A 14,160-nucleotide genomic window follows, 5' to 3' on the forward strand; every position below is an offset into this window, starting at 1 on the left:
ATATATATATATATATCATCATCATCATCAGCCTAGTTACGCCCACTGCAGGGCAAAGGCCTCTCCCATACTTCTCCAGCTACCCCGGTCATGTACTAATTGTGGCCATGTTGTCCCTGCAAACGTCTGAATGTCATCCGCCCACCTAACTTTCTGCCGCCCCCTACTACGCTTCCCTTCCCTTGGAATCCAGTCCGTAACCCTTAATGACCATCGGTTATCTTCCCTCCTCATTACATGTCCGGCCCCTGCCCATTTCTTTTTCTTGATTTCAACTAAGATGTCATTCACCCGCGTTTGTTCCCTCACCCAATCTGCTCTTTTCCTATCCCTTAACGTTACACCCATCATTCTTCTTTCCATAGCTCGTTGCGTCGTCCTCAATTTAAGCAGAACCCTTTTCGTAAGCCTCCAGGTTTCTGCCCGTACGTGAGTACTGGTAAGACACAGCTGTTATACACTTTACTTTTGGGGGTAATGGCAACCTCCTGTTCATGATCTGAGAATGCCTGCCAAACACACCCCAGCCCATTTTTATTCTTCTAATTATTTCAGTCTCATGATCCGGATCCGCGGTAACTACCTGCCCTAAGTAGATGTATTCCCTTACCACTTCCAGTGCCTCGCTACCTATCGTAAACTGCTGTCCTCTTCCGAGACTGTTAAACATTACTTTAGTTTTCTGTAGATTAATTTTCAGACCCACCCTTCTGCTTTGCCTTTCCAGGTCAGTGAGCATGCATTGCAATTGGTCTCCTGAGTTACTAAGCAAGGCAATATCATCAGCGAAACGCAAGTTGCTAAGGTATTCTCCATCAACTTTTATCCCCAATTCTTCCCACTCCAGGTCTCTGAATACCTCCTGTAAACATGCTGTGAATAGCATTGGAGATATCGTATCTCCCTGTCTGACGCCTTTCTTTAATGGAATTTTGTTGCTTTCTTTGTGGAGGATTACGGTGGCTGTGGAACCGCTATAGATATCTTCCAGTATCTTTACATATGGCTCATCTACACCCTGATTCCGTAGTGCCTTCATGACTGCTGAGGTTTCGACTGAATCAAATGCTTTTTCGTAATCAATGAAGGCTATATATAAGGGTTGGTTATATTCCGCACATTGATAGTGTGAATATGGTCTATTGTTGAGTAGCCTTTACGGAATCCTGCCTGGTCCTTTGGTTGAAAGAAGTCTAAGGTATTCCTGATTCTATTTGCGATTACCTTAGTAAATACTTTGTAGGCAACGGACAGTAAGCTGATCGGTCTATAATTTTTCAAGTCTTTGGCATCCCCTTTCTTATGGATTAGGATTATGTTAGCGTTCTTCCAAGATTCCGGTACGCTTGAGGTCATGAGGCATTGTGTATATAGGGCGGCCAATCTTTCTAGGACAGTGTTCCCACCATCCTTCAACAAATCTGCTGTTACCTGATCCTCCCCAGCTGCCTTCCCCCTTTGCATAGCTCCCAAGGCGTCCTTTACCTCTTCCGGTGTTACTTGTGGGATTTCAAGTTCCTCTAGCCTATTCTCTCTCACCTTATCGTCATGGGTGTTACTGGTACTGTATTAATCTCTATAAAACTCTTCAGCCACTTGAACTATCTCATCCATATTAGTAACGATATTGCCGGCTTTGTCTCTTAACGCACACATCTGATTCTTGCCTATTCCTAGTTTCTTCTTCACTGCTTTTAGGTTTCCTCCGTTCCTGAGAGCCTGTTCAATTCTATCCATATTATAGGTCCTTATGTCCGCTGTCTTACGCTTGTTGATTAACTTAGAAAGTTCTGCCAGCTCTATTCTAGCTGTAGGGTTAGAGGCTTTCATACATTGGCGTTTTTTGATCAGATCTTTCGTCTCCTGCGATAGCTTACTGGTTTCCTGTTTAACGGCGTTACCACAGACTTCTATTGCGCACTCCTTAATGATGCCCATAAGATTGTCGTTCATTGCTTCAACACTATGGTCCTCTTCCTGGGTTAAAGCCGAATACCTGTTCTGTAGCTTGATCCGGAATTCCTCTAGTTTCCCTCTTACCGCTAACTCATTGATTGGCTTCTTATGTACCAGTTTATTCCGTTCCCTCCTCAAGTCAAGGCTAATTCGAGTTCTTACCATCCTATGGTCACTGCAGCGCACCTTGCCGAGCACGTCTACGTCTTGTATGATGCCAGGGTTCACGCAGAGTATGAAGTCGATTTAATTTCTAGTCTCACCATTCGGGCTCCTCCACGTCCACTTTCGGCTAACCCGCTTGCGGAAAAAGGTATTCATTATCCGCATATTATTCTGTTCTGCAAACTCTACTAATAACTCTCCTCTGCTATTCCTAGAGCCTATGCCATATTCCCCCACTGACTTGTCTCCGGCCTGCTACTTGCCTACCCTGGCATTGAAATCGCCCTAAGTATACTGTATTTTGTTTTGACTTTACCCATCGCCGATTCCACGTCTTCATAGAAGCTTTCGACTTCCTGGTCATCATGACTAGATGTAGGAGCGTAGACCTGTACAACCTTCATTTTGTACCTCTTATTAAGTTTCACAACAAGACATGCCACCCTCTCGTTAATGCTATAGAATTCCTGTATGTTACCAGCTATGTTCTTATTAATCAGAAATCCGACTCCTAGTTCTCGTCTCTCTGCTAAGCCCCGGTAGCACAGGACGTGCCCGCTTTTTAGCACTGTATATGCTTCTTTTGGCCTCCTAACTTCACTGAGCCCTATTATATCCAATTTACTGCCCTCTAATTCCTCCAATAGGACTGCTAGACTCGCCTCACTAGATAACGTTCTAGCGTTAAACGTTGCCAGGTTCATATTCCAATGGCGGCCTGTCCGGAGATATATATATATATATATATATATATATATATATATATATATATATATATATATATATATATATATATATGTATATACTACCGATACAGCTTTGTTGTTCACTATGTGTTACATAAAAGTTTTTCCTAGCGTGAAAGAAGCGTGAAAGAAATCCGAAAATGCACGGAAAATTGCCGCGCGACTGGCCTCTCGAGGCACTTTGGGTGTATTCTCGGGCTTACAGATATATGCATACAGATACACGAAAAGTCATTCGTGGTTTTCCCGTATTTGTGGGTGAACGAAGGAATTTCCTGGTGAAGTTACCTTTTCGACAGGTGCAGTGTCTTCGTTAAAGGGCAGTTGCTTTCCTGGGCAGGCTTACATCATCGACGGCAGTACCACGGACACCAGGGCCCTGCTCGGACTCGACCTCGAGAAAGCGTTTGACAGCGTTCTCCACGAATACATTCTGGCCTCCATCGCAGACCTCGAGCTGGGGCCCAGACTATATAACTACGTCCGTTCGATCCTCACGGGGAGGAAAGTGAAGCTGCGGATCGGCGACTTTGTCTCCGACGAGGTGCTACTGGGCCTACGTGACACGCCGCAAGGCTCGGTCATTTCGCCTGCTCTCTTCAACATCTGCATGGTCGGCCTCTCGAGGAATCTGGCCCAAGTTGAAGGTATCAAACACACCATCTACGCCGACGACATCACAATCTGGTGCACCGGCGGTAGCGAAGGGCAAGTGGAAAGCGTCATGCAAGAGGCGGCAGACGTGACGGAGCAGTACCTGCTACCCACCACTCAGATGCTCCCCGACCAAATCAGAGATTCTGCTTTATAGAAAAGAAAAAGGCGGCAGACCCAAGGGGCTGGAAACAGGTCTCGGAAAGTGACATTCACCTGTTCGCACGGAGCACTCACCCGATACCCAGGGTCGACGCCATCAGAGTCCTAGGTATGTTCATCGAATCACGCGGCGGCAACGGCCCTGCGTTGCGCAAGATAATTGCGAAGACCGACAATGCTTTTCGCCTCGCGCGAAGGGTCACTAACAGACATCGTGACCTCAAGGAGGACAACCTGCTTCGGCTCATCAGCGCCTTTGTGCTGTGTCACTTCACCTACACGGTGGCCATGCACAACTGGCTCAGAGCCGAGCGGGAAAAGCTTAATGCCTTCATTAGAAAATTTGTCAAGAGAGCCCTCGGGCTGCCCATCAGAACGCATGCCGAGGACCTCCTTCGGCTCGGCATACACAACACCATGGAGGAGATAGCCGAGGCTCAGGAACGGTCCCAGATAACGCGGCTGTCCACCACGCCGGCCGGCAGGCGTGTCCTCGAGGAGATCGGACTCGCACCAACCAAGAATTTGGCTGAAAACACCCAAATCCCCAGAGAAATAGGGGAGAAGATCGTGGTCGCACATTTGCGCCGCAATGTTCATCCCGTTCACAACGCAGGTCGTCGCAAGGCAAGAGCATTGAATATACTGAAGCAAATAAACAAGGACAAGATCGAAGCAAGCTTCGTGGACGCAGCTGCATACCGAGACGGCAATTGGGCTTTTGCGGTTTCCGTCGTGGACACGCTGGGCAAAGTCATCAACTGTGCTTTCGTCCGGACGACGAACCCCGAGGTGGCCGAGCAAGTGGCCATTGCACTCGCCATGCAAGACGGTCGGAAAGAAAGGGTGTATAGCGATTCGAAAGTGGCCGCCAGGCCATTCCAGAAAGGCCGGGTAGCCCGGCAGGTAATTCAAATTCTGAAAGGCGCCAAACACGGCGACACCTCCATACACTCCATCCTTTGGTTCCCTGCCCCCATCGGGGCGATTGAGGGGGTTCCTCTGAACCTCAACGAGTCTGCCCACGAGGCTGCGCGTGGCTTTACCGACCACGCTGCCCTCGGATGGGGCGACTCTCTCCCCGGACACAGAGACGCTCCTATCACGCACAATGAACTTACTAAATTATTTTACTTAGAAGGGTTTTCCCGCCGCCTCACTCCAAGCTAAGCAGGCCGCAGGCGGTCACGCTCAGACTCTTGCAAACGAACTCCTACCCAAATCCAGCGTCCCTTAACAGCATATATCCCGAGATCTACCCGAATTGTTCTTGCGTAACCTGTGGTGAAACTGCTACTTTGTCTCACATGCTCTGTGAGTGCAGGTCGTTGGGCCCGAAGTTCACCAAGGAAGAGTGGGACGCGCTCCTGCTAAGTCCAGTCTTTGAGGACCAAATCCTGGCCGCCCAGCGCGCCCGCCATCGGGCTGGCAGACTAGATCTGTCAGTCCCGTCGTCGGATTAGCCGGGTGCGCGTTCTATCGCGTTTTGCTGGACCCAATAATAGTTTATTCACTCACTCAGGCTTAGATATATGCCTCCCGTCTCCCAAGGACGCGATGTGTTGGCGGGTGCGAATGAGTAAGGTGAGAGTTGGGTATAAGACATGGGAATTAAGGGCCGACTATAAGATTTTGCAGAGAAAGAGTTAAAAAAAATATCAATGAAAGACACCGTTCTTGAAGTACTGACATCACATTTTCACTTCGCTTTCTTTGATTGTTTCATAAAACGAAGGTATAACCTAGCCACTCAATCCCGCCGTCCCCCTCGGAAAAAAAAATAAAGACCGAAAGCTGGCAGGCGTCAGAGCGCGCTAAATAATGTACTATATATAGTACTTCTTTCTGGAAACCAATTTCGCTCTCAGTACCCATGGCGGCAGATGTGTCATAATGTCATGATACATTGGCTCGCTCCATTCCTGCGAGCGCAGTGGGGAGGCACGCGTGCAATATTTCCTTTGCCCTTCTTTAATGAACAACGTGTTTATCATACTTAGGCACATTGCGATGAGACTAAGAAATTTCGCTCTGTGAGACGACGTCGCGACAATTTGGATGGCTCCAGGGCGACATTTCAACACAAGGCTCCGACGGTATTTTCGATTTCTCCTACCGCGCCTCTGCATCTTCAGTTTTGAAATGCACATCGAGGAATTTGGGATAATGAGTTTAGTTCGCCTGTTTCATCACCACGTGTCATTTGTACATTTTCCCACCACGTTACCAGTTGTGAACATCCAATATCTCCCGCATGGAGACTGCTTCTATCATTTCATTATTGCACCAGAAACTTGTTTTACATTATAGCGGCTTACTCGTATTTGTTGGTTTCACTGCACTGCGCAAGTGCTTCGCGCTTCAGCGGCAAGCTTATAGGAAAGCCGGTGGCCTCAAGTCATGGTCACAGGCTGGAAGAACTCTGCACGCGACGCGCGAGGCCAAGTGGTTCTCTTACAGACAAGGCAAGGGCGCAAAGCTCGAGAAGAAGCCTGCCCATACCGCTCAGCCTGCGTCTCCTCTTGCCTTCACGGGTAGGTAATCATAATGACAGTAACAATTAACTAACAATAAGCTATCGTGTTACAAGAGCTAATGCCAAACGCGCCGGTCTAGCGCTGGCCACCAGGAAACGAAGCCAGCCAACAATGGTGATGATCCAAGCACCTCCGTCAGCCAGGAACTTCGAAACGCCATCATCTCAGCGAATGGACCCAGCAGTCACTAGCGATGGAAGTGGTGCACGGAGAACACGAAATAAGAATGTCAGTCTGAGTTCACAATTCTCTTGAGCTGCTTCTAGTTAAACTAAACGTATATATGTGACCCGATGCGCTAAAATATGTAACAGGTCAGACTGTCTTGAAACACTCTAGGTTATGGTACTTATTTTTCACTATAGCAAAGGTCCAGGACAAAGTCTTCTATCAAGAACAATGTCAGAAATGTCGCGTGTGAAAAAAGAATTTTGTGAAATTAGGCGCTAAGAAAAGTGGTTGGTTCCGCTAAAAGAGTGAAGGACAGTCACCCTCGGTTTTGACGACGTTAGTCAAATTATGTGGCCACGAAACAGAACATCCACACATGAACACTGCGCGATTCAAGCACGCTGCATTGCAGACCATGCAGCGACGAGCCGAGCAAGCTAATATTATCCGTGTAGACTGCGTATGTCTCATAAGCACATGTTTGTCTAAGGCCCTCTGATGAGGTTGAACCATCCTTGTGTCGACTAAGAAAGATGTCAGCGGTTTTCGTTGCATAGCACGGCTGAAAAATATAAAATAAAAAAATGGCTAGTTTCAACTGCAAAGACACTGTACCTAGCAATGACGACGATTAACTTTAGTGTCCAAAATCAACAGGGGTCTATAAGATAAGCCCTAGCGGAGGGATCGTAATTACCTTTGGCCACCTGGCGTTTCTAAATCGCGGACCACACTCAGCGAAATAAGGCACCCGGGGTCGGGAACCCGCGTGCTAGGAGTTGAACGTCATATAAAATATATCGATCAGTCAAAGCGACGGGTACACATAACGGACAAGTCAGTATCAACATCTGCCCGTTATGTATCTTTTAAATTATGACCAGTCTGTTAACAAAAAAAAAAAAAAAAAAAAAACAGACTTTCGGCGCTAGATATAGTGTGCTCGCTAGAGGAACTTCTCCGGAGTGAGCTGCTGTGAAGCGTGTCCCGTTAAGGCGATTCCGTATGATCCCGTCGGTTGGAACGCCGGCTGCACGGGTTGAGTCACCAAGTTTCTAGGGTCGGTGGGTTTGAGGTGGTCCTCCGCGAGGATGTCCGGGTGCGAAACGTCGCTCTCCGACAGGCTGGCCTCCTCGGGCTGAAAGTAAGATAAATGGAATGAACAAATTTAAAATTAGTCACAACTGGTCGAGCCTATACCTTTCGTGAGTGAATACGTAAGCAAAGAGAAACAATACATACCATTGTGCTTAGTCCAGTCAAAATATGCCACACACGTTTAGCGAGAAGAATAAAGAGTGAAGGGTTCCATTCTTCAGTAAACAACTATACATAAAGATAACAGACAATAAAGGCAGGGAAATCATGGATGAAATTAATTAAGTGAAATCAAATAACTATAAATGACAACTAACTTTGCTATAAGCTTCATATTCATAATTCTAACTTTTTTTTATTTCATTCTCAGTTTTGTCGGGGTTCATACCCGTTGTGCATAGTTCTTTACTCATGTTAATAGTCTTTAGCGCGAAGAAACGCGCGACACGAGAGAAGGCACACACCTGTGTCCTGTCTGCCTCTTCTCGTGTCGTGCGTTTCTTTGCGCTAAGAATATTAACATGCAATGCCAGCTAGCCCACGGAAGAAGGTATTCATTATCCGCATATTATTCTGTTCCGCAAACTCTACTAATAACTCTCCCCTGCTATTCCTAGTGCCTATGCCATATTCCCCCACTGACTTGTCTCCAGCCTGCTTCTTGCCTACCTTGGCATTGAAGTCGCCCATCAGTATAGTGTATTTTGTTTTCACTCTACCCATCGCCGATTCCACGTCTTCATAGAAGCTTTCGACTTCCTCGTCATCATGACTGGATGTAGGGGCGTAGACCTGTACGACCTTCATTTTGTACCTCTTATTAGGTTTCACAACAAGACCTGCCACCCTCTCGTTAATGCTATAGAGTTCCTGTATGTTACCAGCTATATTCTTATTAATCAGGAATCCGACTCCTAGTTCTCGTCTCTCCGCTAAGCCCCGGTAGCACAGGAGGTGCCCGCTTTTTAGCACTGTATATGCTTCTTTTGGCCTCTTAACTTCACTGAGCCCTATTATATCCTATTTACTGCCCTTTAATTCCTCCAATAGCACTGCTAGACTCGCCTCACTAGATAACGTTCTAGCGTTAAACGTTGCCAGGTTGAGATTCCAATGGCGGCCTGTCCGGATCCAGGGATTCTTAGCACCCTCTGCTGCGTCACAGGTCTGACCACCGTCGTGGTCAGTTGCTTCGCAGCTGCTGGGGACTGAGGGTCGGGGTTTGATTGTTGTATTCATATAGGAGGTTGTGGCCAAGTACTGCACCAGGGTGGCCAATCCTGCTCTGGTGAGGGAGTGTGTTACTGGTTCTGGTCACCGGGATCAGGGCGCACTCCAGGCCTTGTTTATGCAATTTTATCAACACGCGGATTTTTTTTAATCCGGTGGAAAATTGCGCGGCACCAGTATTCGAACCACGGTCCTCTTGCACGCGAGGCGGATGCTCTACCTCTACGCCACCGATGCACTCTACGCCACCGCTGCACGTTAATGATGCATATTAGACTAATTATTTTTTTAACCAAGAAAACTATGCGATTGATTCCAATGTAAGACTTGAAGCGCGCCATCTGAGGAGCTCGTAATCGTTTCCAGAAATGAAAAAAGTTGACGCTGCTAGTTTTTACAGGGCAATAAATTCCGACCAATTTCACAGAGAAAAGCGAAACTGAACAGACGAAGATCGTTACTGTGGCGACCATGAGTGATGTGACTGTTTCCGGCCTGCCATCGGGTGACCCCAAATTAAGCCACCGAGATCATGGCTTGATAAGGGCGCTCGCTTGATGCTCGCAGCTGTGAGGCACAACCAATCAGGTTGGCGTCTACTATGGACGTTACAGTTGCGCTCTTCGGCTGTTCAGTTTCGCTTTTCTCTGTGAAATTTATCGGAATTCATTGCCCTATAAAAACCAGCAGCGTCAACTACTGGCATTTCTTGAAAGGGCTACGAGTTTCTCGGATGGCGTGCCTCAAGTCTTCCAATAGTATAAATCACACGGCATCTTTAAGTTAATGAGGTAATTAGTGTAAGTTACGTAATTGCTTGTCTGATTACAACATTGAGTCATTTTCAAATGCATGACTGTCGTAGGGACATGATTTATTATCTCGTGTTTTCTACTTTTAAGGAATTTCCAATGCATTTCGTGAAACCCCCATTAGTAGTGCTTTATGGTTGATAGGACATTGTGACGTGTTCCCTCCGTGCAGGAATGACCTGAGCACTTACACATCTCGCGCTAAAAGGGGCCAATATGTTGTGAATGTGAAGGGGTGAACGTTATAAATGTGGTTTGGACAAATAAAATTCCACTTGGAAGCGCAGGGCTTGTCCTGCGCGCATGTTTGATTTCTGTCTTCGTCTTTTCGCGCTCTTTTACTTCGAGCTTTATTTCCTCGACGCAGAATGAAATTGTTGCTCTAGAGATCGATGCGTAGGCATTAGGACAAATGAGGAGATATATTCACCCGCGGTGACACGATTCCAGCAAACGCCGTCCACAGAACATTTTGTCCGGCACAAAAGTAATCTTGTTGGCTCATAAACACGGCCCTTCAGTGTTATCCGCGTTCGACTTTGCCATAGAGAGTGTCGTAGTGTTGCCAGATTAAGTTATTTGTAGCGAGATCAGGAATGTCACGTTTTCGCCATGTTCGGAAAGTGATGGCCAGGAAATTTTCGAGCTACTTGCATGGTTTTTGTTCTTCTAAATATAACACTGGCCTCTTTATTTAACTTCGTGCAGAAGTAAACGAAAGAATCCGCACTGAATTTAAAGTGAATGTGCAGGCAACAACAAAAATTTCAATTTAATAACTTCAGCCGGCTGATCAAGCTTACAGGTCTTGTTACATGTAGTCTACATACGTCGCTGCAATATTGAAAAAATTCTGGGAGGAATATCTGTGGGTAAAATGCTTTGGCCTTGTCTGCCTTGTACACTTATAATCGCACACTACGGCGATTACTACATTAACCTTTAATAGGTACATCCCAATGGCAACTGCACCATCGTCACAAATCGTTGTTACATAATGTAGCTTCTCGGTATAATGACCATCCCTATGCCGTCGCAGCAACGATAAATAGATTGAGAAAAGAAGTGTTATCGAAACTTGTACTTCATTTCCTAGCATTGACCCCCACATAACAAACTTCGCCAGCAAAGAAATTAACGAAAGGTGAGGCCTAATAAGCATAAAAAGGATGTGTGGGGCAAGGTTAAAATCAACGGAAGAGGAGGAGACAGAGATTGTTGTCATTCTGGCAATCTTTTCGTCTCCTCTTGTTTCTTCCGTTGATTTCAACCTTGCTCTACACATCCTCCTTAAGGTATGCAGAGACTAGCCCAACATTCTACTCGTCTAATAAGCAACATTGTAGCAGGGCTACTGCTAATGTTCTCTGCAACTGACAGTGTGTGACTTTGCTGAGGCGTAATAATTGTTTCTTTTTTATTGCTGTCTCCACTATTGGAACTTATTGAAAGCTTGGAGCTATTGTATGTTCGCCACTCTTAGGTATGTCGGCCAGTAACTCCTGTAAGAAACTGGCTTCGGTCATCGCGGCAATTACTACATACATTTAGCTTACTGCGTTGCAAGATCCGCTATCGCAAGGCAACTGTGCGCATCGCGCACGTCCGCCTTTATAACCGTAGCGGTGACAGAGGCGGGGAAATGGCGAACATCTCGATTGCCGCCGCCGTTCCGTCGTAGTATCGATGGTGCAAGTGGTGCAAGCGCGGACCACGCGTGGATGGTTAAAAAAAATTTCAGAGACGGGCGCACAGCGTTCGGCTGTGAAAGGTCTGAGAATAAGTGGACGCGCGCAGCGTCACACTGCGCTTGTACTCCGCTGCGCACATAGCAGTCAACGCTGTGGAGGCTGTAGTGACTTCTCGCAGTGGCTTCGTTCGCGCTTGGATATAGTTTCGTGTCTTTTGACTGTAATTGTGCGCGACTGTATTTTATATTGGCTCAAGTTTTTATCCTTAGAAGCAAATGGTAAACGGCTGCTAATGCATCGTTTTAGATCATTTTTATTTTTGTTGTTCTTCTCGGGTTCTTTTTTTTTTTAATTTGCAACCCGTCGCGAGAAGCCTCACGTGCATCCTCGCGCGAGTGAACGCCGTTGACGCGCAGCGAAGCATGGACGCAACGTGCGGAGTGATAACTTCTCCTGACCGAACTTCTTGCGCAGCTTCCGCAACGTTCACTGCTATGTACGGAACGTATATACATATATATATATATATATATATATATATATATGTATACACACACTCGCACGCTGTTCTACCGAAGCACAGAGGCGACATGGCTGCGCGACGCAGCACGCGAGAGAACTGTCGCTGAGCAGAAGAAACAGTGTCCTGCTGGCAGACAGCAGGCGTCTCGCAACGTTGCGCAACGCCGGCACTATTTCAATCAAACGACAGCCTGCATCAACGTTAGTATATACACGTCAGTGTTACAACTACTCGGCAGGAACGCTAGGGCTTGTACGTACAACGCTCGCGCAAGAAGCAGGAGGCAGAACACTCCGCTGAAGTTAGCTCCTTCTAGCTCAAGCTTCTGCATCATTGTACGGAAACGACAGACCAAACAAATAATCGTGAGACTTGCCGCATTTCCGTTCCAGATGTCGTCGAACTCGCCCCTCAGCCGCGCAATGAGCAGTGTCGGCAGCACTGTGAATGGCACGAGGAACATAAGTGCAGGCTGGGCCAGGCGCATCAGGTAGAGGCTGGCGAACGTCGCCAAAAGACCTAAGCCATAGACTGCACAAGGATCAAAGAACAACGAGCAAACAGTGGCGCTAAAGGTAGCAAAAACGGGCACAACTTAATATTTCTTCATCTTTACGATGATGTTCCATGATAAATCACTGTAAATCACCATTAGAAACAACAAATGATTATTAGGTTAATTAAAAGTGACTCTCCACAGTTTGGATTCCGTTTCTTAAACTGGGCCTGAGGAATTAAGCAGCAATTGGACATTTCAAAAAGCTGGAAGAGCTTGATGCTTGGTGCAAAAATGGCAGCTCTGATGTACATGGTCTAAGAAAGTTCACGTACTGCAGTTTGACGTGGAGGCGGATTATGTGCTGCGCTGACTTCTTGGTTTCTCTAAGGCTTTGCAAGCAACGTTACAACATCTATTTCACTTTCTTTTATACATGTCTCATTAAGCGATTGGGATGGCACGGATGGCGAGAGACCGAAATTGCTCCCCAGAAAAAGCTGAAAGGAAACTAAAAAAAAACACTTAATTTGGCTAGGCTGGTAGATTAGACAGTATGTACGTAACCTTTATTATAGTGCATTCTGCTCAGCGCATAAGTGTGCTTTGTGAACCAACGTTAGTTGTTGTTGTCGCTGCTGTTGTTAAAACAATACATCGGGCAGAGAAACAATACAGAGAATGGGAGTATAAAGTTGGCCAGTGAAGCTGTGGCCAGAGCATTGGGTAAGAGAAAAAGTGACCGAACAGTCAAAATCTGGGGTTGACGACGCCTTGAACTTTCCACACGAGCTCCTTATCACGTCATGGATGCCGACAACGTCTGCTGAAGAATAATACTTTATCAATAGAGATTCAATGTAATATACTCAGAAATAAGCAAAAACTAATCCTCGTAGCATTTATGGTATTCTCTGCTACACAAAAACGAAATAAATGCCGTGAAATGCGTGACTTATCGACGTCATCGGCACCACGCTTAGCCCGCGAAATTCGATTGGCCAAGTTTAGCCTACAACATTCTCACCACCAATACATGGCCTTTCTTCGTGAAGGTCATGCAAATAACGCATTATAAGACTACTCTGGCAGCCTCAACTGCGTTACCTTTTAAATGTCGTGTTCCGTTAACAGAAAATCAGCAGTGCTTGCGGGAATCGCGAGGTGGAATAACCAAACGTGATCTCTTCACACTTATGCAGGGTGTTTCACGTAGCTTAAACCAAGAATACAAAAAGAATTGGGTAACTGCAGCTGGTTGAAAGCAACGACACATGCTTTGCCGTCATGTGGCGCTCCTCAAAATATTTTTTTTTATATTTCGCTTGATTAGTTAATAAACTAAGATCATTTATTTAAAAAAATTATATTCACTTTAGGGCCGAGCATGCTACGTTGGATAGGGGATTCAGGAACGACAAATCCAATTTTGTTGTGGCAATGTACATGCTGCGTGGTGATATTTTAGGCGTTTAAGGAAAGTTTACAAAATGTGAAATAGAGCCACGTGACCGCGCATGCGCTCAGCCGCAGATGCGCGGATGCAAGCGCGTTATGGTGGTGGTGCAAAGAACCCAGTGATCCGCTGTGATTGGTTGACCTATTCGGCAAGAGAACAGCCACACTGCAGCCACGGTCACGAAACCCGGTGAGGTTCGCAAAGAAAATCTTCGCTGTTAAAACAACTTTCCTACTGCTTTTCTTCCCCATACACTGCTGGACAACAGAAACAAAAAAAGGGGGGGGGGCAGTGGAACACAAGGGTTGATTAGGTTCATCCAGAACTGAGAATACTTACATATCAAGGCCACCGGGAAGTACATGCAACCACCGACATTGCTGAGGTCGAAGCCGCGCAGAAACGCGAGCAGAAGGCCTGCGCAAATGGTGCGAGCAGCTGAATCGGTACATTTGGACGA

The 14,160-nt window shown here is 46.4% G+C and overlaps 1 protein-coding gene across 1 annotated transcript in view; it reads right to left on the reverse strand.

Moving 5' to 3' along the window:
• Positions 1–7,199: 7,199 nt before the first annotated feature.
• The window catches only part of LOC126532230 (signal peptide peptidase-like 2B), a 42,489-nt gene continuing 35,528 nt past the window's right edge, over positions 7,200–14,160 (reverse strand). Inside the window, exons 12-14 of the mRNA XM_050179895.2 lie at positions 14,040–14,117; positions 12,122–12,276; positions 7,200–7,529 (exon numbers count right to left, since the gene is read on the reverse strand). Of these exons, the coding sequence (XP_050035852.2) occupies positions 7,338–7,529; positions 12,122–12,276; positions 14,040–14,117 (425 nt within the window). The 3' untranslated portion in view covers positions 7,200–7,337. The remainder of the gene's footprint in view (positions 7,530–12,121; positions 12,277–14,039; positions 14,118–14,160) is intronic.

This window comes from Dermacentor andersoni, chromosome 5 (assembly GCF_023375885.2).
Source record: "Dermacentor andersoni chromosome 5, qqDerAnde1_hic_scaffold, whole genome shotgun sequence".
NCBI lineage: Eukaryota > Metazoa > Arthropoda > Arachnida > Ixodida > Ixodidae > Dermacentor > Dermacentor andersoni.